The sequence below is a fragment of the Myiozetetes cayanensis genome, unplaced genomic scaffold (genome assembly GCF_022539395.1).
Source record: "Myiozetetes cayanensis isolate MyiCay16 unplaced genomic scaffold, myiCay2020 scf9, whole genome shotgun sequence".
Classification (NCBI taxonomy): domain Eukaryota; kingdom Metazoa; phylum Chordata; class Aves; order Passeriformes; family Tyrannidae; genus Myiozetetes; species Myiozetetes cayanensis.
Window position 1 is genome coordinate 31,618,564 of NW_026088185.1, and position 25,952 is coordinate 31,644,515.

Sequence of the window (25,952 nt, forward strand, 5' to 3'; positions counted from 1 at the left end):
GTGTCCATCTGCACGGGAAACATGGGCCCATACGTCAAAAATATCAGAGGGCAGCTCTTGGTCTCAGTAGGAAGGTGACAGCTGCACACTCCTGCACGGCAGAGCAGGGGCTGTCCTGGGGCACACACCCTGCCTTAGCTGTCTGATGTGGGAAGCAGAGGAGCAGTGCTCAGTTAGACGAAAAAGAATGGAGGATTGACCTGGGGAAAGATAACTTAGAACTGGCAGGGATGGGCAATATGTAAAACATATAATAATTTAAAACAAACAAACAGCCAAAACACAGGAATAAAGAAAAGACTGTCCTTATGATAAAATCTCTCCTTCTCCTTGGCATTTAACAGTACTGCAGATCTGAACCAGACAATTGTACATTAAAATGTGCATGTAGGTATACATGTCCATGCATATGAGGTTATACTGTGCCCATGTACTGAAACTACTTAGTGAGCAATCAGGTATCTGCAGAACATTCAGCAAAAATCAGTCTCATGTGTAATGGACTAAAGTCAGGCTATTCCACATTTGATTTATTATTACATACATATATTTATAACTAATCTTAAAATCTGTGTTTGTCACCATAACTGATTAAGCAGGCTTAGAAATAATCACCTGAGTATCTCCTGCTGTGGACCATCAAATTAGCTGCATAATAAAGCCAGTAAATATTGAATTTCAAGAGTATGTTAATCACAGATTTCACATGTGTAGTTAATCATTTCCCAACACAGGAGCCAAGACCCTTACATGCTAGAATTCAGCATAGCTGCATTAATTCTAGTGTGTAAGTATACCTGCCCAAAATCCTTACTATAATCTCCAATGCTGTATTTCTACAAAATGAACAAAAAGAAATCACTATCACTACCAAATTAAGAAAAAGTGAATCACTACACAGACCTCATTACTGTTTAAGCATTTTCCAAGGTCAGTATAGAGAAATTAAAAGAGAAATTATTTTAATACATAAGAGTTGTAAGGGATTCATCTCTAACAGCTGAGGTAAATTAATTGGGATTTCCTACGTGGCCAATGGAGAACATCCACAGAATACTGGGATTTTTAAAATAATATTAATTTGAAAGGAACCGCAACTACTTATTTACTTCGTGAACTGTAGAACTGTCATTACTTTCAGCCAAATTGCATGCATTAGTATGTAAATTAAAAATATAGGATGTGATTCTAAAATCTCTGTCACACAATCTTTCCTCTGAAACGAGTGCCACTTTGAGTAATGAGGAGCTCACAGAAAAGGCTTGTGTAGATCCAGGCCCAGAGAGCACAGCTGAGAGAAACTATTTAAAAAAATTCCTGAGTCTCACTCTCTGAAATGATAGATGTGTTGGGATAAACACAGTCACCTAGACCTATAACACAGTGTTGGAGAATCTCATTTCATTCAGCAGGGAGAGTGAATTCTCAATTGTACCACATGCCTGATCACTAAAAAAGGTAAGTTACATTATCTACCGATTACCTGCAAGAAGGCATGACACATGGAAAGAAGGGCACTGAAAAACTATCATTAAAATATAAAAGGCAGACTGAAATAGCAGATTCCTTCAATGCAACCTAGCAAGGACTCTTTGCAGAATGCAGTTAACATTCATTTCAATAGAGAAAATCTGACAGGATTAATAAAACCGAGATGATTTTCCCTGACTTCTGTGACTTACCTTTTCTTCTCCAACGACACCCATTCCTCAGACCTTCTGGCACCAGATCATTATTCTTGCACCCGTATTCAATACTTTGAACTATTTAAAGACCGCATGTTATGGCAGTCAAGTAAGTCCCACAGAGCTTTCTCTGTGGTACATAACGGTAAGGAAAGAGCCATTGGACTGGAACTTGGAATATCACAGAAAAAATGGATTTATAAACTGCTTTTACAATGAATATATTTCATTACATTTGGCTGTGCTGAAATGAACATTAAATTCTTATCTATGTTCTCGTTTTTTTGGTAAAAATTCCAGATCTCAATATACTGTCTTGAGGATCCTGTATTTTACAACTGCATGCAACATAATTTCGAAAAGAAATCAACATTTCATGTGAAATAAAGGATATTCTAAACAGCATCCTGACTAAAATATTAACGTGAAGTAAATAAATGCATATAAGAAACTTTTTTCCACCTGGAAGATGATGGATTCACTACCCTGGAAAAGGGCATTTTATATCATTCTACCTTGAGAAGGAACAAATCAAGAACAGCACAAGTTACTCGCTTGGCCATTCCAGTGTGCCTTGTACCTCACTTGGACACACTGATGTGCATGATATGAAAGTTACTCAGTTTCTGCCTTCACTGAAATACCTGAAGCCAGAAAGTGAGTAACTTTCATTAAAACCTGAGTTTACTGCATGAGCAGGCTAAAGGCGAAAAATTCTGATACGCAGCAAAATTCCCTTTATACAAGTAGTTGATGGGGTATGACATGATGGCACGCTCAAAACAATTAAATGCAGTTTTATGACATAACAGAGCAGGAATACTAGTTGGAGCATATTCTGTTGAGCACTTGGCTGAGTTAGCAAATTTTAATTGATTGCTGCTTCATGGGTATTGCACAGTAGAAAACAGAGAGTCAATCTGAAAGTTTTTACCTTCTCAACATGTGCCAAAACTGAGAAGCTCTACACGTTTTGACTCAAAACATTCAACTTCTGAACCACTGCTGCAGTGCATCATAGGAGATGCAGTTCAATATTCTTTTATTTTCCCCAGACTTAGTTAGAAAATAAAAGTCTACCAGCTGTTACTCACACTAAAATTCCCAGGAGGCACCAGAGTTGATTTTAGAAATAATTTTAAAGCTTTCGTTGAACTGAATAGTGAGAAAAATGCAGATATGCATGGCTTTCTCCATATCTCTTTGACTAGCCATGGAGACAATGAGTTAATGTTCAGTTATTTATATTAAGGTGCTCTCCCATTTCAGGAGATGGAGCTGTTTGGTGGAACAGTGGCTCGGCAGTCTCTCTCTAATGATAGCAGCAAATGGTTACAGCAATGACAAACAGGAAATCTGAACAGCTCTTCTTACATCCAGCAGGCAGAGCTATTTTCAACATCCCTGTGTAAATTCATACCCCTACTAGATCATCTTAATTTTTCCATGCCAAAAAAGAAATTGCCATGAATTTCAACTGGCTTAGGAAAAAAAAAATGTAAAAGGAGAGAGAAAAATAGAAAGATCAATATTTTACATGTCTGCAAGAAATACATTCTCTTCTCTTAAAACCCCCCCACATACTAACTGAATTGAAGTGTCTTCCCAGAAGAGGTTTCTATTAGTCTTCATCTGTATGAGGATATTATTTCCACATCCCAACTGGTAAGGTGCACTGACCACTGAAAGCTATCCAGAGGCTCTGCCAGCTGTGGAGCATGGAGTTTCACGCCCTCATGGGCATCTTGTAGGATGGATGGAAAAGCCACACTGGGAGATGTGAACAGCAGGAGGACATGAGCTGGCAGGAGGAAGGTTCAAACATCTGGGAAAGACCTGCTTTTGAACACTTCAGCAGGAGTGGGTGAGGACAGATGGCATAGAGGACAGCACTCCAGAGCACAGAGGCAAGGAGAAACAGGCAGCAGGCATGAGATTTACTTCCCAAAGACTAGGAACAACTGAGCCACTGAGGACCTGCAGTGGATGAGTTCAAGCAGCAACAGATTATAGACTATATTCAGCTTGATGGTACCTGTTTGGTTTTAATTTAAAATTTACTCAGTTATTGGAAAGCTAAAACAGTTTGCCAATACTATTATCAGGAAAGGGCTGGAATAAACTGTCTGTTTTTGAAACCAGTGATGCAAGTCAGTGCTGATTCATTATCAGCCACTGGGTAAGTTTGGAAATAAGACTTTCCTCGCCTCATCGTCTTCTATAAAAAAACAAAAGAGTTCTTAGGCACAGTTCAGAAAACTAATTATAAAAGTCTCCTACTGAAAAGATTTAAAAGTAAAATAATCCAAAAATTAGAATTAAGTAGGTTGGCCTTTGGTGACTGATCAGCATAATGAATCTAGTTATGCAGACGGCCAAGGCATTGGGCTAAGAAGAGGCTTCCGGCTGAATCAGCTTAAATACATTGGCTGGAACAAGACCGGTTGCTACAAAATATTTAGAATGTTGCTACGGAAAATATTTAAAAGTTTCATTATTTTTCTATGCCTTTAAGTCAAGTGATTCAAATTTCCTGTACACCAGTGAAGTGGCTGACTTTCAATAAACAAGATGTCTTCCCTCAGCTATTTTCAGAAACCTGGGCTCTTTGCCCCTGCATCCTGTATGCTTCTTTCCATTGAAAAGAAAATAATTATTAGTTTTTTTACCATGGTACGTTGTAGTACACAGAAAAAAGAAGAGGAAAAAAAAAGAAGAGAAAATGAAGTAAGAGCAAAGTAAAAACCATCAGCATCCCACTCAAAGTTATCTTCTCAATCTGCCCAGAGGAATTATGTACCCTTCTCATATTTCTTTTTTATAGTTCATAGTTCACTGCTATCATGTCTTTCTTCCTCTGCAGGGTAGTAAAAACATAATATCGGAAATACTTGACATACTTCCTCATTTGTTTAATGGTGATGATACAAGGGAAATTACCCCTCTAATATATTTGAACATTTAGCTTATTATCCTGAGTGAGTTTTCTCCCAAAGATCAATTTATTAAAACAAAACACATCTTTCTATGATGAACTGCAAAGGGCAAGGGGGCAAAATTCTTTAATTAAAATTAGAGTGGTTTCGTGACTCTACCCCAGCAGATACTGCTTCTGCTGCAGCTTAGTTTACTGAAACTTTCATTGAGTCTCACTCACCCGCAAGCAATGAGATTTTCACACATGAATTAGGCTTTTCATTTGATAACTTCAAGGTTACAATTTAATGCTACCCCAGCGGCTGCTGTTGGGTGAAAAATGCAAGGTTGTGAGCAGCCCTTACTCAGTATTTTCTGAGGCCAACAGAACTCATGCCTATTGCAGAATGGGAAGGGGACACTTGGCAAAGGGAAGAGGAAGCACTTCTTTGCTAACAAGGTTTATTTTAATTTGAATGTCAATACTGTGGTTTTAGCAAGGTGTTGGTTATGCACTGTCACAGACTATGGTGGGTAAATCTGTCTACAGGTACTTGGAACTGCATCCCCAACAGGCACAAATAGATTAGACTGCTGAGGATGCAGGACATCTGCACTCGAGAGGGGAACAGAGTCCAGTCTTCTTGAGTCTTCATCCAATATCTACTTACATCCCCCTTTTCTCTTGAGGAATTGAGAGGACATGAAGTGTGTGAGGACACAACACCATCAAAAAAAACTTGTGCATCTCACAGAATCCCTTTTTTACTGTCAAAGCAAAGCGTTAACCAATACAACCTGCATTAAGTACTCTTTAGTCCTTTAGTTTGGAGGAAACCCTGTCAGCTTACCTTCTTCATAATCAACCACAAGCTTTCTAAGAAAGTTGCACTACTTCAGTTGCAAAGAAGGAAGTCCAAAAGAGATGGAATGTTCCATAGAGTCAGACAGCTAATTCATACTGAATTATCCTCACTGCATAAATGTCTGTGCAAATGACAGACTTTAATAAGCCTTCAAAGCTGACACAGTATTTATCACTGATTAAATTTTTAAAATCAAAGTAACTATGGCTTTTATAGACATGTTTAGATTAAGAGTGACATTAATGCTGTATATCAGTTTAAATCATTTGCAATTATGCAGGTGCTCGGGTAGCCTGTACTTCAGTCATTTTGAGGCTAAATTGGGGCAGAGAACCCATGGCTCCATATTGGATAACAAAGCTCTGGGACACTCTTAAGGCCTTTACAGACACTGTTTCTCTAATACAGAATATTCTTAAAGCTTTCCTCTGTGGACTGTAAATGTGTAAACTGTTCTTGCTGGAAACAAGAAATAGTAGTAGACAATCTTGCAATGAGAGTCTGTATAACACCTAAGATACCCAGGAGAGCAAATTAAGGTTTTATGAAAAATTTCCAGCTTGTATGTATATGACTTTGCAAATATAACATTATTGTTTTACTGTAATTGTGTATATACCTGCACATACCTGAAATTGCTGGTTGGGGGGGTTGATACATGTCCAGAATATGTTATGTTTTTTGTACATTTCTGGTTACAATTTAAAAAAAAATTGCAATTCCTCTGGTGATGAAAGCAGATTAACAAAATGGAATTCCACCACAGAGTTCAAGTTACGCACCATACTTCATTAATATTTCATTTTTTGCAGCACTCCAAATGCACAGAGAGAAGTTATCAGAGAATGATTTTTTTCTTCTTAAGAGTTAGAAGGCATTTGATCATAACTGTTGAAGTAAATTAAATGGCATTTCAAGAGCAGCCAAGTAAAAATGCTGAAGGCACAAAGGAGTTTTGATATCCAGGAACTCACTATTAATTTCAACTGCATAAAATGGGATACAAGATGGTATGAACCATTTGCTATTTGTCATCTGTTTCATTTGATTAGAAACGTATGGTATTTATCAGTCAGTAGAGTGGAAATAGAATTTGCTGTAAATGATAAAGGATGTAAAAAAAATTATAGTTAAAAGGAGCAATGGGAGAATATGTATAGATATCTCTTATCAAAGCATATGATAGCTTTCACTTGGGCTGACTACAATGATACTTTATTATACTGATTTGTATTGTTCGGTGAGAAAATTTCTAGGTTAACCAGAAGTTAATAAAACCTAAAGGGTATTACTGAAATTTATTTGCAATACATTTGACAGCACCCAAACATGTGAAAAAAAAAAGAAATATTAATCACTACTGCCATGATATGGAAGCCATTTAAAGAAAGTTTCCTGTGGAAATGAAGCCTCACCCCTTTTTTAATTCTTAGATTTGATAATTTCCTGGTCCATATCCAGCATACCAGGATGACTACAATTTTCATCACAGTCCCAGTAATTCCTGAAGAATAATTCTACAATTCTCTAACTGACAAGGCTACAGATTTTCATGAGCTACACTTGGGTCACAAACTGATAGGAAGAGATATCAAAAGTACTGATATTAATGAAATTATATTAATAGGCATTAATGGATTAGGCCTCACATTCTGACTATTACTTTTAACAGCTTCTGTTTTTAGGCAGCCTTCAGATTCCAGAGGGTACAGATGGAGGACCAACTTTAGTAAGCAGTTTATTAGCCTTTCTGATTTTATTAATTGTGTATGATACAATAACATCTAATCACATAAAGTAAGATTAAAGATCCTGACACCCACAGCACAGGAACTAACAAACTAATTTTTTGTTCCTTTCTCTATAGACTAATAATATGTTTAGAATAATTACCCTGAAAATAGTAAAGAATTAAAACTGTTAATTGCATATAACTTAAAAAAGTCTCTTAATTATTAAACCATACAGTCTCTGACATTACAATTTATATTCTTCAAGAGAAAAATAAAGTGTAAAAATACATAACATTAAACAACAGACAATTAACAACAATTTGTTTTGATTATATTGTATCACAATTAATGTTGGCCCTGCAGTTCATCTTTCTACTTTGACAGCTCCTTAGACTATTCACGTAGATTAATTCTGGGAGTATTGGCATTTGCTAACGTGTGGTTTTGAACAAGCCACTGCACAATCCTGACACCAGTGAGGAGACCTCTTCAGTGTCCTTCCTGAACTAGGTCCTGCCTGTCCTGAGGGCTACCTTATGTACCTGGGCAGTTTGCCACAACTGATAAAGGCTGTGACACTACTGAACACCTTCCTACCAACTGAAGACATCTGAAAATGTGATGCAGACTGAGGCACAGCAAACAGAAATAATGCATTTTTGGAAATAAAAGACCACAAGGAAGGTACAGTCATTCTCCATCAGCAGATAAAGCAGGACCATAGTAAACTGTGCATTTAGTCAGTTTTATGGCCTAAAAAATTAGTAGCAAGTGGGTTTTCCCCAGGGCAAAATTAGAGTTTTTTAACATTATGTATTTTTATTTTACATACAGTTTAAGACTCTAAAGTAAAGTAAAATTGTGGAGTCTGCCTATACCTTTTGGATTTCAGATTCTGTATTTAGATCCAAATATGATTATAACTGTTCATGTTTTACTTTTAACTAAGTCCTCAGGAAAAAAAAAAAAAACACAGAATTTTTTTCAAAATGAAATTTGATCAGAGTACAACTCAACCCAAAAATTCTCATGTGAAAGAGCCTTCACACTTAGCCACGAATGTATAGGTCCAGTGATGATTCTTTCTTTACCAATACCCTACACAGGCAAAATGTCACTGAGATCATTCTCAGGGATTCATTTATCCATACCTATAATGTTACACAGATACTTGAACAGAAGAGAAGGGAAGAGACACTTGGTAAGTTAAAAATATGACTTTTTCGTATTTAAAAATTAGATTAAAATATGCACAGTTTTATTTTTTCATAGACAATGAAACCCGGGCTTCTATCAAGGAGCACAGAATAAGTTAATGTATAAAGTGGTTACAGTTTTACCTGCACCTTGTCCATGGCTGCCTAAGGAAACTTTAAAACTTTAGTTAGAAACTGCCACAAGGTGCATTATTGCAGATCCTAATTTTCCAGAAACAACTCAAAATGTAGAGTGTGCAGTTTTCCATGTAGTCTACAAGGAAATAGATTTTCTGCAATCCAGCAGTAAAAAGGCCTGAGCTCTCCCAAGCAAGCAGTCCAGCAATTAAAAGTTGAGCATTAAACTACAAAGAGGCAACACTGGTTTTATGACAGTTGTTAAACCATCTATATTGGTCTTGCAATATTAATAATTGAAAAAACCCGAATAAAACCAATTTTTCTTATTAAATGGTCTCAATGGAATTAAAATAATGTATTAAGTTCTTTTTAAGGATATCTGATGCTCAACATTACAGAGGGATCCTTTTAGTGGTTCTAAGCTTCTTGTTCATCCCTGCTAAATGAATCATAAAAAATTACCCCATAACATGAAATCAGGTGAACTGTGAAAGATTAGATTAATACCACAGGGTGATTCAGTGCCAATAAATGAATGAGGAAGGGGGAAGGGTGGTCTTCTATGTGTGAAACTGTTGTGCTTCTTACCTCCAAAGCTTTCAAACGCTCCAATAGCAATTTTGTCTTTTCTTTTTCCTCCTCAGTGCTGCTGCTTTCACTTCTCGAATCTTCATCTGCCAGCGTGTGAATTTTTTCTATGCCTTCTTTACATCTCCTACTATCTTCTGACAGCTTTTCCTGAAATGGTATTTTGAAAATGTCATTACTCACAGGTGCAAATGAAGTTAACTATGCAAATATCTTCAGTTCTCCCTTGTATGTGAATGAAAAAAGAGCAAGTTGCTAGTGACATGATTAAAGTACTGAATAAGTGAAGTCATGAAGGGTCTGTGAAACATGTTGCTATGCCAATTCCGCAAGTGTATTCACAACTTAACTTCTACATCTAGTTAGATTTTTGAAAAGCAGAACTCATCATCCCTTTAATAAAATAACTTCCATTTTCTTCTTTAAAAAGTGAAATGAAAATTGAACATACCAGCGTTCAGTGGAAGCATTTTGCCACTGAGACATAAAACAGTTTATTGAGGAAAACCTAACATATGTTCATGCCTAATGTATTTCACCTTTCTTCATCTAGAGCTAATATTTGAATTACTAAATAATGGGCTGAGAATCGAGCTACCACATGAATACTGATTTAAAGATCCACACTAACATATGACTGGAGAGAACCAAACTGACAGCAAAAACTCCAGAAGTGCCCCAGTCTGTTACAAGCCAGTCAGACTGGGTTGTTATCAGCTGCTGCTGCTGCTGCTGCTGAGTGGACTGTGGCTGCTGAGTTTTACAAGTGGTCTATAAAAAGGACAGGATTGAACAGTGAATCCTGCTAACTCCATTAATTGTGTGTCTGAGTTCTCTGTTGAGAGAGAGAGTGCGACAGAGCAAGCAAAACATCGAGACCCAAGCAGGCAATGCCTGCCTGACATTTCCCAAAATGACAAGGCATAAGGGGAAAAAGAGAACTACACAGATGTAGAGAGTGGACAATCATTGGAGCACAACACCAACAGCACGGGCTCTACCTTGTAAAACACCTTCTCTAACTATATGAGCAGATCCAGTGTGACAGCTAATGAGCAGATTAAAAACGGAAAATGTCAGGTAAATCGGCATTTAAATATTGGGTGTCGACATAAACTTAGAAAAGCTTTTCAATGAGCATTTAGTTTTCTTTCTGATAATTCTTACATATAAAGGCTCATACTTTCATGATCTTTGGGTTAGTCCATAAGTGGGATTCATTTCCCATAACTACTGCACGACATGAACTCTGTCTAAGCATAAAAGTATGCATTTTCATGAAGAACTGATCCAGCTTGAATAACTGTGCAAATACAACTCTCTGAGAGTTAATAGCAAGGCATTATCTTAAATAAAACCCATAAATGTAACTGAATTAAATATCAGCACTCAGGATTACATTTATAACAATGCCTTTTTAAAATATTAACTAGCTTAGGAATTGATTATTACTACGTTAAAACTTTAATTAAGAATTAATTTTGTAACCTATGGGCTTAATTACTGAATACCCTTACACAAACCATAAGGCACAGATCTCATTCTGAGCCCCAAAACATAGATGTCAAAGAGCCACTCCACCAGGTTTCCAACATTAGTTGGAAAATTAGTTGTGATCCTGATCACAAAGGAACCATAAATATATTACTTGGGATTTTTTTGCCTGTTTGCTACTCACCAATGCAACAACCAAGTATCTGTAAAAGAGCCATTAAACCATTTTTCCTTCAGGTTGCCCCAAGGAGTGCACTGAGACAAAACACTTCAATGAATTCAGGCGAAAAAAATGACAAAGGTATCTCTCTGTTGCAATTCATACACAAACAATTATTTTTAGGAGAGAATGTGACATGAATCAGATGTGGTTAACAATAGAAGAAAACATAAACATATGCACAGGGACACCTTCCTTGCACAGAGTCAGGGTAGCAATTTCAAAGGACAGGTAGAAGAAAGCACAGTTTATGACATTTCATCACAGAAAGGGGAATAATGCAACTTCTCACAGAGTAAATCCCAGTCACATAAAGAAGTAACTCGTTCATCTTCTAATTGCAAAATCTGATGAACTTTGCAGAAGAATGGCAAAATCAAGAACACACATCCTGTTTTACTACGATGTGCACCAGAACACCTCAAGGCACATAGTACTGTTAGCCCTGCGTGAGTGTTGAAGTGCAGATCACATAGTTCCAAAATCAGTTTATTACTGAGTGATAATAAACGAGTTTCAGTGTTTCAGGCATGGACTAAAAAGGTCCCTGATATGTCACCCACCCTACCTGGAGAAGCTGCAGAACAGAAGAAAACACTATTAACCTTAGAATTTGTGCTAAGACATGTCATGTGCTGAGGGCACCGCCCTGACACTTTCACCAGTTCCACCTGGGTGATATCCAGTAAGGATAGAGTGAAAAATCCACACTTGAGGAAGCAAAGGTAACAGGTACCCTTTGTGCCAAAGTCAAGTCAAGTAAGAGGGAGGATGAGAAAAGCTTTTGGAATGACAGAAACTTCTGGAGAGTGCAAAATCTGTTAATATCAAAGGCAGACGACTACTGGGGGAGGAAGGAAGGGGCAGAGAGATCTGCACAAGGAAATTATCTCCTGTATGATGCTGTTCAAATCCTACAGAAATCTCTGCAGTGAGCAGGCTAAAGGCAGCAAACAATGATGTAAAAGCAGCTTATACCTGTTTTTCCCCAGGGTCCTATACTTCTTGTGTTACCTCAAGTAAAGACACCCCTGAACAGTCTCTGCTGCATGCCTCATGTATTGCACAATCACAATACAGGCTAGGTTTTCAAGCTGGATAACAAAATCCTCTCCAGGTCCCAAGACCAGCAAAGGTAGAGTAAGTGCTATCCTGCTGATTAGTGCAGTTTAATTTCTGTGAAAAGGTAACAGATGGAAATGGTGCTCTGGAAGTAATCTGGACAGCAAAAAAAACAAAAGAAAAAGCAATAACCCAGCTTTGGGTCTCCCAGACCAGTGAATTTAAGACACATGCCTGTACCATGAGAGAATGCAAACACAGCAGCCTGATGAAAATTCTACAGTAAAGGCTCATCTACATCTCTAATGCTCTGTGTCAACAAAGAGACAATAAAAATATTAAAAATTCAAATCTTACGGAGACTAGGATTATGCTGCTCGCTGCAGACCCATTCCCACAGAAATTAATGAGAAACTTCCAATCGAGTCCTGCATTGTGTAAGCTTCTCAAGCTGCTTTAAACTGTCATTGCTTTTCTGAAACCAACAGTATTTTGCAAATCTTAAATGACATCTTGCCCTGACCGTTATTTCTAAGTATTCAGTTTGCTCTATAAATCAAACAAACAGTGCACTGATGATGAACCCTTTGATGGAACACTATGGGCCCTATAGCCAATAGAAAACAAGAGATGGAAACAGTCCCAGCAGCCTGGAAATGGCAAGCTTTCCAGAATCAATGAGAAGAAATAAATCACTAAAGACATTGATCTATGAAGCTGTACAATGCAGTGGCCTGACTGAGACTTATCAGAAAGCTGGTTTTCAGTTAGCTGGACTAGAAAAGAACAGTCTAATACTCCCCCTTTCCACTAATAAATAAAGTAAGAACAATAAATTATGAGAGCTGGTAATCCACATGAAATTACAAGTGATAATTTACTGGAATTTCTAAAATGTAAAGCCAATCTTCTCTCTACCACCTACCTTTCAGCATACTGAACAAGAAAATGTTTTCACTGTTTATAAACAAGGAATAACAATAGTGATATAAAATATAACCTGGAAGCTTTCAAAAGGTAAGAGAACTAACTGCCAATTTCAGAATTTACCTTCTCCTTCATCTCAAGAAAGGCAAAAGTCTGCTGACCTCCTGGACACAGAGTTAGTCATTGGGATGCCTTTCCTCTAAGAAGTGTCACCTTTTAGCAGCACAAACAAGTGTCAAAGGAACACTTAACCAGCTATTTCTTAACTATTATTATTTCAGAGATTATGTTACTTTTAAGGTTTTACTGGCAGTATCATCAGTTGTCTGTCCTTTGTATTTTCTTCTTTCTAAGATGCTTTAAAATATTTCAGTTTGGAACTACGAAATGGCAAACCAAGAAGAGTAAAAGCCAGGTGACCAAAAAAAAAAAAAAAGTAGCTAGAAAAATTTTTTCTAGATTTTTTTTTTTACACTGAAAACTATGATTAGGTACTAATTGGGATTGAGGCTCTTTCTGTGGTAGTAACAACAAATACATGATATGAAATGAGGAAGGTACCTGTTGCAGGCAAGAGAGAAGATGGAGCCAGACACATCCTGTAAATGGCATAATGAAAAGACCAGATACAATGGACACAGCTTAGAACATGAAAAATAGCAGTTAGATATTAGAAAGACCCTTTGTTGGTTTTTTTTCTTCCTGTTAGGGTGGTCATATGGTAACTGGAACAGGTTACCCAGGGACATTCCTGAATCACATAGATATTGGAAAGTTCACTGGACAAGAGGCTATAATAATACAACATAGCATAATCTAATACTGGATATAACTGGATCTTGGCTTTACAGCACTGATCATAAACACCAATCTTTCATGAGGACATGTGACAAAACTCTGACTGAAGCAAACAAGAATTAAAAAGACATCTTTGAAATGCTGATTTTCCCAATGAGTGTCGGATGACATGAATTGCTTGTCTGGAAACTGGTAAGTAATAATTAGAGATGACATCTTTGCTTGTAGAAGCTAAAGATCATTTTCATGTGATAAACACAAGTCCTCCAGAGAAGTAAAGTTTTTCAGATGCAATGCAGTAAGGATCCCTCAGATACAAAAGATGTCTGTTTCAATTTTGGGTGTCAGATTGTGATGTCTGAGTGGGATTTTCCTTTCTGAACTCCTTTTAATTCTTCAGCTTCTGAAATTTATTAGAAATGAAGGTTTTATAATGGTTACAAATTCAAATTCTTCTGAGAGTCATGCCTGCAATTTTCCAAAAACACACTTTAATCACACATTAATCACCCAGGAATAAAATATATGTAGGATATATAATTAAATAGAGCTTATGATTGCTCATAACCACTCATTTGAGAAAAAAATATTCACAATGTACTTATTAACTGATCATGTATAGAGGCAGTGGCAATAGACATCCAAGAATCCAGTCTTCATGGAACCCAAGCTATGCAGTTAACTCAGCCCCTCAAAACATTCAGCACTTTCTGTGGTGTCTCCAAAGCTTCCAAAGGACTTTCTAAACAAGGTATTTACTGAATAGTTATCTTAGGTTTCAGTGTCTGAATTTGAAGAGTATACGACTCTACACTTCTGACACTTTCTCCAATAAAGACAGACTCTGAACTCTAAACCCAAACAGCAGCTTACACATCCATACACAGAATTGTTTATGTATGCACTGGTTTTGGCTGGGGTAGAATTATTTATCTTCACAGTAGCTGGTATGGGGCTGTGTTTTGGATTTGTGATGGAAAAAGTGTTGATAACACCAAGATGTTTTGTTACTGCTGAGCAGACATTACACAGAGCCAAGATCCTTTCTGCCTCTCACTTCACCCCACCAGTGAGGGGGCTGGGTGTGCACAAGATGTTGAGGGGGGACACAGCCAGGACAGCTGACCCCAGTTGACCCAAGGGATGTCCCAGATCATACGGCATCAAGCTCATCAATATCCTAGGAGGAAAGTTGGCTTGGATCCACTGCTTGGGGACTGGCTGGGCATCGCTCACTTGGTGGTCAGTAATTTGCATCACTTATTTTGTTTCTATCTTCATTATTTTCCCTTGTATTACAATTTTTTGCTGTTGTTGTTATAATAATTCAATTATTAAACTGTTCTTATGTCAATCCATGAGCTTTCTCACTTCTAGCCTTTTGATTCTCTTCTCCCCACCCTGATGGAGGAGGGTATGGGGTTTAGTTGCCAGCTGGGGCTAAACCAAAACAATGTAATTATAAATTGTGAATGCTCTTCCTTGCAAGGCCAGTCTATAGTCTTGATGTATTCTTAGATTATGTCTTTTCAGTGTTCTGTCCTCTGCAGACCTCCTAGTGTTCACCACTATTCACTGAGAATGAGCAATATGAAATGACTGTTGATGAAGATAAAAACTCTAGATGAGGGTTTCTTTGTATTATCATTTAAAAAAACAGCCTCAAGCTATGCACAAGTAGCTCAGTCTGACTGCACAAGCTGAAAAAAGGCAACAACTGCTCCAAGGACTACTGACTCAACACTCCAACAAGGTTAAAGTTGTTTTCCGGGGGTATCTTGCTCCCCTTTCTCCCCCAGCATCACCTTTTTCTTTCTAAATACGCCCTTTGAATATTTGCAGAATCTTCTGGTATGTTTTATAACCTATTTCATTTAGCAAAACCTGAGATGTATAAAAGACATCTACGTTAAATCAGAGCAATGTGAAGTGGGACTGAGGAATTTACAAAGAGTGTCCTGCAAGATGCTCAGTACAGGAGCAGTCGTTAATATCTTTGTGACCTGAACATATTTTTTCCATACGAAACTTTAAAAAATTTTTCATTTTTGGCTAATTTTCTTTATTTTCTTTATTTATCCCACACAATGACCCAGGTCTGGAAAAAAAACCAAATTGTAACAGAGAAAACAAGTTAGAATAAAAAAAAGAAGAAATTTTCATGCAACTAAAATTGCATGCAATCTAAATGTTCTCTAAGACTACAAATATGACTTCTGGTTTACCTTGCTTACTTCTATCTATATATTCAGCTGTTTTCTCTTGCTTTCTTTTCTCCCAGTGGAAGAACAGGCTAAAATATAGCTTTGCTTTAGATAGGACATCAGCAAGTGTAATAATAATATATTTTTGTTTAGCTAACAGCTTTTGTTCAGAACAAGCTGACCAAAATTGAAGGAAAACAAAGGAATGCAACAAATCAGAAAATTTTACAGAAATACCCCAAACTTAACATTACCGTTGTCAGGAAAAAAATATTAAGTCCTTCTTTTTCATCTCTGGGTTTCACTCACAAAGTGAGCAGAGTGAGCAGCAGCGTTCCCTAGATTAAATACACATGATGGATAAGACAACAAAGCACGTATTTACGTTTCTGATATGTGCCTCCTTCCACTCGCGTATCAATCTAAACGTACTACATATTATTCTTCACTCAAAACACTCCTCACTAGTCCAAGCTATCATCCCTCTTGAACAGCTCTGCAGTAACACTAATAAATTTCCCGATGATGCTTTTATTGGCTGTTCCAAGCATCAGAAACACGCATTTCTTTTGAGAAAGTTCAGATCAAAAAGGACCATCAAAAAGAGAACCTTCACAGTGAACTTCACGCTTAAGTGTTCTCAACAGATCAGGGTTTTTTGTCCCCAGGTCACCAGTGTGGGTGTCAAAGTGACTTGGTCACTAACCTGGTGACCAAGTACTGCTGTTGACCCCGTCCTGTCTTTAGTGAATGGATATTCACACTACCAACAGCACTCTCACCTCTGGCACTTTGCCTGTTAGAAATGAAATCAAAGACTGACCATTCTGGAGGGGACTCTGCCAAGACAGGTTTCAGGCACATTCCTTCTCAAAATGGAAGGCTTCAGTTGCACTGATTAACAAAGTATTCAGGCAGAAAAAAAAGAGAATTGTTCTAGAAGCTAAGCCGTTTCTTCTTCATATGTGCACATATGGTAATATGAGACAAATATGCATGCAGATATTTCATGCAGATATTCTCTTATAAATTGGTTCATTACAGTACCGTACTTAAAGTAATAATCTTTCCTTCCTGGAAACCTGTATTAGCACTTAAACTTTTGTGAAGCGGTTTGTAAGTATTAAAGTAACTACACTTGACTAAAGTGATGGTATTAAAATATCTACCTTTGACTGAAGTACAAATAAGCCCAGCTATTCTAAAATTCAAATTCAGTAAATTTTATATAACAGCAATTAAGGCAACAGAATTACTCTGGAATTTAAATTGCTAGAAATAAGCCAATTTTCTTTCCCTAGTATTTTGGAATGAGAGCGACGTATGAACTAACTAGTTCTCACCATAAGCACAACTGCAGAAGCTGACTTAAGGGAAAAAAATTGGTATATTATTACATAACCAGGTAATTTTTTTTGCAAATGCCAGGGAATAGTTGTCGTGCCACCCAGTCTCGTCATAAAAAGTTCTGAAAGAAGATCAGGATGCATCTTGACACAAAAATAAAATGTAGGAACAATCATTTCAGACCAGATAAAAACCTCAATTTTTCAAATATGTTATTATAGTTCAGATTAACTTTTCCTGACCAGAAGCACATATTCTTTCCAAAATAAATATTGGTGTATTGCTAAGTGTGTTCTTCTCTTAAAATAATTTTCAAAGATGGGATGGTTGTGGATTCAGAATAATCTTCCTTTTTGACCTCAGAAAATAAGCAAATTTTTAGATTTTTTTTTCCAAAATTCTTAAAATTTAATTTGTAGAATTGCTTTCTGTTTGCTTGAGAATACCAATGAAATAATGTCAAAATGCAGAACAAACAATATCTCTTAGGGAGATGTAGAAGTCGGGAGAGAGTGTGTCACTAGGCCACATGTAAGACCCAGGCTTGGAATAACAAGGAACACAAACTGGTTACATAAGTTTTGTGTCCTAGACAGCTGATGGCACTAAATGGCCTCTATTATTTCTTATTCATTATCCTTACTCAGAAAATGCAGTGATTTGATAGATAGAAATTCTTATTTACTTGCTAGACCCTCTTGCACAACCTCTTCAATACTAGCCCAGGATGGGCAAAGTTGTGTCAGCAAAGCATATCTGGATCCTCACATCTGGAGAGGCTACAGACAGGCAAGACTCTCTTATTAAAATCTTCTTTTGGGCAAGAGCCAGGAGGCACACTACAGACCTGGGAACTCTGAAAGCAGTTGCCAGATGGGAGAATGACAACAACTCCCTGGAGGTCTCACTGCTCTGCTGAGGAACCGAGTGGGGTGGGAAGTGGCACTGGGTTCCTTGGGAAGCACGGGATGGATTCCTCACACAGTCACAGTGTGGGTTGCCCTGGGCCCATGTGCCAGCACAGCCCTGCTGTGGGCAGCCCTGATCTATCCTCTGAGAGGAACACATGCAGATAAGGAGCCACCACTTGGCTTTCACACACAAAGACGCCGGCACCTCTCCAAGCAGCAGGCAGATAATCTTAAAACTGGTGTTTGCTATAAATTCCAGGAGGTTACTCCAGTCTCTGAGGGCTACCAAGCAGAAGCATACAAGTGCCATACCCTTTTCTCTCAAATAGATCCTCTGAATTAGAAAAAAGGCAGTCAGAAGAACACCATTAAGGGCAAGATTACGACTACAGACAACATGCTGTCCATAAGTGGGAAGTCCCAGTATACATCAGGATGACCTGTGTCGGTCAGGCTGTGAACCCCATCACCAGCTTGCTTCCCAAAGAGTGGCTCTACAATTTCTGTTATGCCTGTTGCAGATCTATAGGATTCTGGTAACGTACATGGGTTGACTTTTGTGGATTCATTCCAAAAGTTAGAAATAGAAGAAGGATACAGCAAAAGATAGAAACACTACATAGCAGAGGGAAATTTAAATCCAGAATTACGGTAAGTGTAATATAAAATACTATCATCAGAACAGTCAATCTTCTCACCTTGTTACTGTAGATACATAGATGTGTGATGGGTTAAAGTGGTTGTATAATATGCCAGTCTATATTTGGGACCTCCTATCTGCTTCTGCAAACTTAGTATTTCAAAGATTGGCATTGCATTCTCAAAGTAAACCCCTGATGGCAAGAAAGATGGTCATCTAAATTACAGAGTCAGTCAAAAACGGTGGGTGATTGGGTATAGTCAAAGACCATGCAAATATATAGATAACTTTTGTGTAAACACAGGACATCCTCATTTTGCTTTCTCTTTAGTTTTACTAGTACCTTGTTTTGCACTGTAGCCAAGACCAGGTTGGATGGAGCTTTCAGCAACCTGGTTTAGTGAAAGGTGTCTGCCCGTGGCTGGGGAGTTGGAACAAGATGTTCTTTAATGTCCCTTAAAACCCAAATCATTCTATAACTACAGAGTATGATTCTGGTAAGGAAAGAACAGCTTGCTTTTGGAGAAACAGGCACACAAATGGCACATTTCAGATATGAGACTTTGTTGTGTTAAACATAGCTCGATTGCTGTGCTGCTGTATTCCAAACAACCGGAAAGGGATAACTCTTAGCACATATGTTCCTTGCAACAAAATTGTAATTTTGAACAGTGTCTGAGGAGCAGCATCATTCTCTTTTGGGGGTAAGAATCCAACCTCAAATTAGTTAAATATGAGAACAAATATTTATCAGAATCTTTGCTTAGTGTTAGAAATATATGAGATGACAAGCCATAAGGAATTAGTTACTGAGGTAGACCTGGATTTCTTGTATGGAAAAGCAGTCCTGCAGCAAGTGCTTGTGCCCTTGACAGCCCAGGATTTCCAGTGGAGCTCCCAAGAGTGGCTACTCTTCTGTCCTTCTCATGAGACACAAAACTGCTAATATTTGCCTAGCAATGTACTTCTGAGTAGCTTAGGAGGCCTGGTTGATGCAGTCTCCTGTGGGCACTTCCATTCCAGAAATACTTTCTGCAATAGAAGTTAGCATTAAAAATCCTGTGTGGATTTTAGCTAGGGAATTCAACCAGTGCCCTTTTTTCAATTCACGGCCATGCCCTATCTACAAAATGTTAGATATCAATGGCCTGAACATTAAGCTTGTATAGTTTTGTGTTAAGATAAAATTATATTGCCAATAGTTACAGTTTTTCTTCTCATGAAAGAGCTGTTGACACCAACGGCTGTGCAAATTAGAAGTGACAGTCACAACAACTGTTCCATATTCGACTATCACAAAGCATGCAGATAAAATATTGGGTTGATCCAGCCAACAATGCCACCTGAAGCGTGCCTGTATCACTTATGGATGATTTTTACCTCTCCAACGTGACTGCATGTCTGTCCTGAGCTTCAGTGCACATATTGACAATTCCAGAATTATAACAAATTGTGAACTTACAACAAATTCTCTTCCTCATCTGTTTTGATCACTGCACACTGACACAAAGTCAAAATTAATTAAAAAAACCTTTGAAAGCCTTTGGGTGATCTGTAATCAGTTAAGACTCCACCCAGATAAACCAGTATTGTGATCAAACAGGAAAGAGACTCTAGTTTTGACATCCAAATCAAAAGGACAGACTTAGGAAGGGAAGTCTGCTGGTGTTTATTTTGCTGTCTGGGGTTACAGTACTGCACACAAGTATTTCTGGGGAGCACTCTCCCTTTTGGGTAAAGTATTGTGTCTTGAATGAGAATAGCATTAATACATGAGCTATTGGTTTGGCCTTTCATGATCTTAGTTTTAGGTGGGCAATGTCTCTTGGAAACACCATAGCTCTTCCATACTAGAGCCTTTTAGTCAAGTAAACTTTAAACCAAGAAATATGGTTCATGGCAATTCAAATCACATGAATTCTTGCCTATGTTTATGTGAGCATTCGTTACAAATTTTCCCTCAATTATTATGTAAAATGAGAACAAAGGAGAATTTTATTTAAAATCCTGCTTCTAAATTCATTTACCCTAAAGAAACTACAAAACCCACCTGTAAATCCAGCAAATTAAAATCCCATAGAGCAGCTAGTTCTATGGAAAGAGTTAGAATATTTTGCTTTAAGTAAGAATAATGGCAAGAACTAACAAAATATTGCAATAACACTGTATGCTCTAGGCTCCACCTTATTATTATTATTCTAACATTATCACTATGCAACATTTAATGTTCATTAGCAAAAATATTTATTCTAGAGTCAGACATATTGGTATTATAATAAGAACTCAATTTCATACATCCCAGAACAATAATTAGATTGGTGAAAAAAAAAAAATAATATGTAGACAATGGCCAATAGATCAAAAGCATTTATTGCACAGAGTTATCTTTTATGGCTATTCAGATATTAACTTGAAAAAGCTTCACACACTAAAATTAACTCAGCATGTTGTCAGAGAATAAGGGATATATGTTGATAAGTCCCACTGGAGATCGCCTCATTTGTCCCCGTTTGTTATGAAATACATGGTTGTGAATCTGCAGTAAAATCCTTTACTGCACTGAGTGATCATATAGTTTTGATTGTATCACAGAGAACAGGTGAGATGCAGAACATGTTCTGTAAGGGTGGTTTTCAAAACAATCTTAGTATTTCTACATTCAGTGAGTTTTGTGTATGTTTATGAATATATATATAAACCACTTGGAATTCAGATCATAACAATTTTTTTCCCTCATGTTAGCTCACATCTATACTTCCATTTACAAATACAGGTTGACAATATTGTTATCATGTTCCCAAAAACCTGGAAACATCAGGGCTTTTAAGAAACATTCATGTTCTATTCCCAGTTGTGAATTACCCTTACAAAATATATCAAAACCCTGTCTGAATACATTTGGAAAGATACAAATGAAGTGCTTCTATTGCAATATTGATGTAGTTTGCCAAATCTGGACACAGTATCTACAATAAAATTCATCATCTATTTACACAATATTTTATTTCCCAAGACTTGCACGCAGCTGGTTACAATAACATATTAATGATTCCTATAATGCTTGTTTAATATGTTTTTCAATGCTAAAACTCTTGGTAAACATTTCAGACCAGAGATTCTTTGCCAACTCTCTGTTTTGAAGAGCCTTTCAGGTATGGGCTTTTACTGTTACTCACGGTTGTTGCCTACATCACAGTTTTTATGTGTGACTGGATAACGAGCACACACCGAGTGAACCCAACCCTGACCTACATAGCAGGGAGCCATATGAGGGCAGGAATGCACTGCTTTGCACGTGGACAGAGCCATTCCTCGAAATTCCCAGAAAACAAGCTGTTTGTTCAGAAGGTCGTCATAGAACTGAACAAAAGGGATGTGAGGATGAATGAGTCAGAGACAACGTTCTGCATTTTGGATCTGTTTTACCAGTCACAGACTGGTGTATGATGCAGTAGCCTAGCTATTCCCCCAGGAAAGGAAAACCCATTGCTTCTGAGTCATGGATTAGGAAGGGAAATTCATAAGCAAAGAAGATTGCATACTGGCAGCATGGAAGAAATAAAAATAGTTTAAAAACAAGCTGAGTGCTATGAATGAAAATGTTCTCAGGAACAAGAAGAGAACAGGAAGGGAAGGAAGCAAAGCAATGTGCAGAATTAAAATAATCCCAGAGTAACAGGTAGATAGGTGTTTTAATGTCCTGGGACAGAGGTAGCTTCATTCTATAAGAGAGAAAGTCTGCAATTTGGGGAATCTGATCTGACTACCACCCAGCAGGTTCAAACAAAACCTCGTGTCCAGAAAGGGAAAAAAAGGGGCCAGTTTTCTAGGTGGAGGGAGCTGTTTGTTAGAGCTGAAGGAAAACAAAGAACCGTTCTTGCTATCATAAGCTGGGCAAAACTGCCTTGTTCTTCTGTTGTTGGTCAGGAAATAAACCCAAGCGATATTACACAAAACACACCATGGCACCCACTCTCCTGGTGGGGTGGAGACAACAAAGGTCTGTGTTAGTATGGCCCCAAAGCAGAAAAAGACAGGACTATAACCAATTTCTATTTTTTTTTCCCAAAAAATTAAGTGGTACCACCTCACTGTGGTTTCCACGGTAAGACAGCACACAGAAAAGCAGATAATAAAATCATTCCAGATGTCTGTTATAAACAGACAGACAAGTAATCCACCTTAAACAGAGACTAACATCAAGGCCAATTCAGAGAAGGATGTATGGATTTAAACTCTGAACTAAGAAAGGGGAACTGAATTTCATTTTTGCATCCCAAAAGGATAGATATAGATAAAATATAGATACCTTTAGCACCAGTTTCTAAGAGCACGATGTGCTATTATAACTTCAACAAAAAGTTTAATTTGTCCTGAAATTAAATTTTACAGGCTATCATTTTAACAAGAAAATTTGATTATTTTGGAAAGTTAATCTAAAAGATTCCTTCCTCTTCAATCCAAGCTTAAAATGAAAATTTAATTACAGTGATAAATACTCTTCAATATACATTTTTGTTTAGCTATACTACTTTATTTTTGATCCATCAGCTGTAAGAATGGAATAATATAACCAGAATTTTTGAAGTGTTTTATCTGAAGGATCACTACCTAGTATAGACTTTAATATATTATTTCAGTACTTTATGCTTTATAAGAATGCTTATTCCACTTAAAAAGATATAGCATAGGACTGACTTCATTAAGTGTTTGTTTTTTTTTTTAAGAATTCATGTGTCAAATATTTGACTAATTGGAATGTATCTCACTCCTGTTTCCAGATTCTTAAAAAGGTTTTCCACCATCTCAGGTTCACTGCTTCCAGAATACAACAGTACATTAGGAAAATTTAAAACTCTCCTGTCTTATAAACAGAGTTGTTTCCCTTTTAAAAACCTCTAAAATCTTTCTCTCCTAAATTCTTTCCTGAGGCACTCTCAATAAAATCACCCTTTACCTCAAGTGAGGGTGATAAAACACACCTGCCACAAGCAGTGATAAGGAACCATGGAGCTTGATATGGAAGCCTCACACCCAATAAGAACATGAGTGGATAAAATTATCCATCACAATCTGAAGGTCAAGTTATCAGAAACATCTGTTTACTAGAGATGCTGGAACATATGACTTAAAATATTAAGTGCTTTAATAAAGTCTTCAAAACTAGTTTCTCTGTCCCCTGTGAACTGTGAGGAGCAACAACTGCAGATAACACAATGACAATAAAAGTGAAAAACATAAAACTCGGGTGAGAGAACACCTTGGGAAAATGTATGGAGTACCAACTACCACTTACAAGTATTCATAACTAATAAACAAATAGAGGAAACAATGCTAGACATTTATCTCAGCAGTGCAACTTCGGTTTTAAAGAAGTTTTTTATCACAAGAAAACAGGTAATGAGTCATTAATACCTGATATACCTTCATGATATTGACAGTTCCTTCTCCATGTTGGCCTGTGGATCCTTGGCTCTGTAGCAGATTTCTCACTGTCTCCTCCATTCTAGAGAAGAAAAATATTTATAGAAGTCAACTGTATGGAAAAAATTTACGAGTTGCATTCAGCGTTTTTGTTCTTTACAAGAGCCTAATGCATCCATGGCTACCATGAAATTAATATTTAAAGACAATCCTAGCCTTGTAATGTTCTCATGCTCCACGTTATGAATAACACATTAAGGGCACTCTTTTATCTTTTGAATATGCACAGTAATTAGTTGTTTTGTTAAAATCCTACAGGAGCTCAGTTACAAAAACTAAAACCAAATGTGTGCAAAAGACATCACCTTGTCAACAGTGCAACCATGATAAAATTAGTGTCATTTAGGAACAATCAGTCAAGATTAAAAAAACCCCACAACCTGCTGTATTACGAGCCAATAGTCAGGTTGGTGCAATTCAGCCAGACTGTCTATTACATTACTAGTATTTACTTGCTGTGTTATAGGTGCAGCAGAGTGTGCCAGTACATTGGTTTATGGGGGCACAGATGCTGAACACATTCACCCTTCTCTACCCTTTCAGAGGGACGTAAAAAGCAAGTGCAGGCTACAATCTGGTACTACCATCTCATGAAAATGTAATCACCCTCAGCTCCATCAGTGAAAGGAGGAAGGCTTGCACTTCCATTTTAGAAGGTGTTAATAGACAATATCAAAAGTTGTCTTTGATCTTCACACATTCATCAAGCATGTTAGGACTGATAATATCACTAACCCTGCTGAACAGAGGCTGCTCAAAATAAAGAGTTCTGTTCCTTTTCACAATAGGAATGCTGGAAATAACAGCAGCCACCCATAAAACACCGGTCCCATTCAAGGTTGGTGAGAAATTAAATCCCATGGGCTGAGGAGATGTAACTGAGGCTGACCACAAATAAAGGGCCTGGGACTATAGCTGGTTTCAGCTCTGTGAGTATGGGTAAGAGGAGGAAAAGGATCAAAAGCCAGAAAAGCGATGGACACAAAAACCAAAGACGCTGCGTTTCACCACAAAAAAATGCTGAGTGCCAATTCCAGCCAAAGGTCCTCATGCATCTCCCCACTTCCCATGTCCTGCACAGGTTCTCAGCCCTGTAGAGCTGCTTCTTCATCTGTGCAGATGCAACAGTTCTCCCCCATCCCATCATATTTTCCGCTCTTTTCCTTTTAAGCACTCTCAGTCCCTTGACATAGTTGAAAAAACAGCCCAGCTGGAACAGGGGCTGGAGAAGGGAAAACTGCTGTGGCACAGACATGAAAGCAGAAGAGAGAAAGGAATACCTTAAGTCATGTTGCCGATAACCCTGTATATTAAACCAGTGACCTTGAAAAAGAGCCAGTATTCCTGGGCATGTCAGACCAGAAACTGCCTGCTGTTGTTTATGTCTACTGTGTTTAGGGAAACATGACTTTTGAGTAGTATCCTTTCCAAATGCAATTGAGCAGAAGAATTATTCACAGTGTATCTTTTTTTTAAATTTGTTTATTTCTAAGGTAACAGTCCAGTAAGACAGCAAATATTAGCTAACTGCTCTGGCCAAAGGCCAATAACATTATCTTTTATAGGATACTTATTGTTTTTCTGTCCTTTCAGTCTTATCAGAATCAATTGGCATTGGTTAGTTTAGCAATAGTATGATGTTATTGCAGGTTTTCTCCTTTCAAGTCAGCCCACTGTGCTACTTTTCAAGAAGCCAACACTGGGTGTTCATTCTACTCAGATGAACACTGACACTCTTCT

The 25,952-nt window shown here is 37.6% G+C and overlaps 1 protein-coding gene across 10 annotated transcripts in view; it reads right to left on the minus strand.

The window, feature by feature from the left end:
* NCKAP5 (NCK associated protein 5) overlaps nt 1-25,952 on the minus strand; it is a 396,774-nt gene that overhangs the window by 113,218 nt on the left and 257,604 nt on the right. For 9 of the 10 annotated variants that reach the window (XM_050339951.1, XM_050339949.1, XM_050339948.1 and 6 more), the window contains 2 exons: nt 24,144-24,234; nt 9,126-9,275 (listed from right to left, as the gene is read on the minus strand). In XM_050339951.1, coding sequence (XP_050195908.1) covers nt 9,126-9,275; nt 24,144-24,234 — 241 coding nt within the window. The remainder of the gene's footprint in view (nt 1-9,125; nt 9,276-24,143; nt 24,235-25,952) is intronic. The other variant, XM_050339952.1, reaches the window with a different exon arrangement.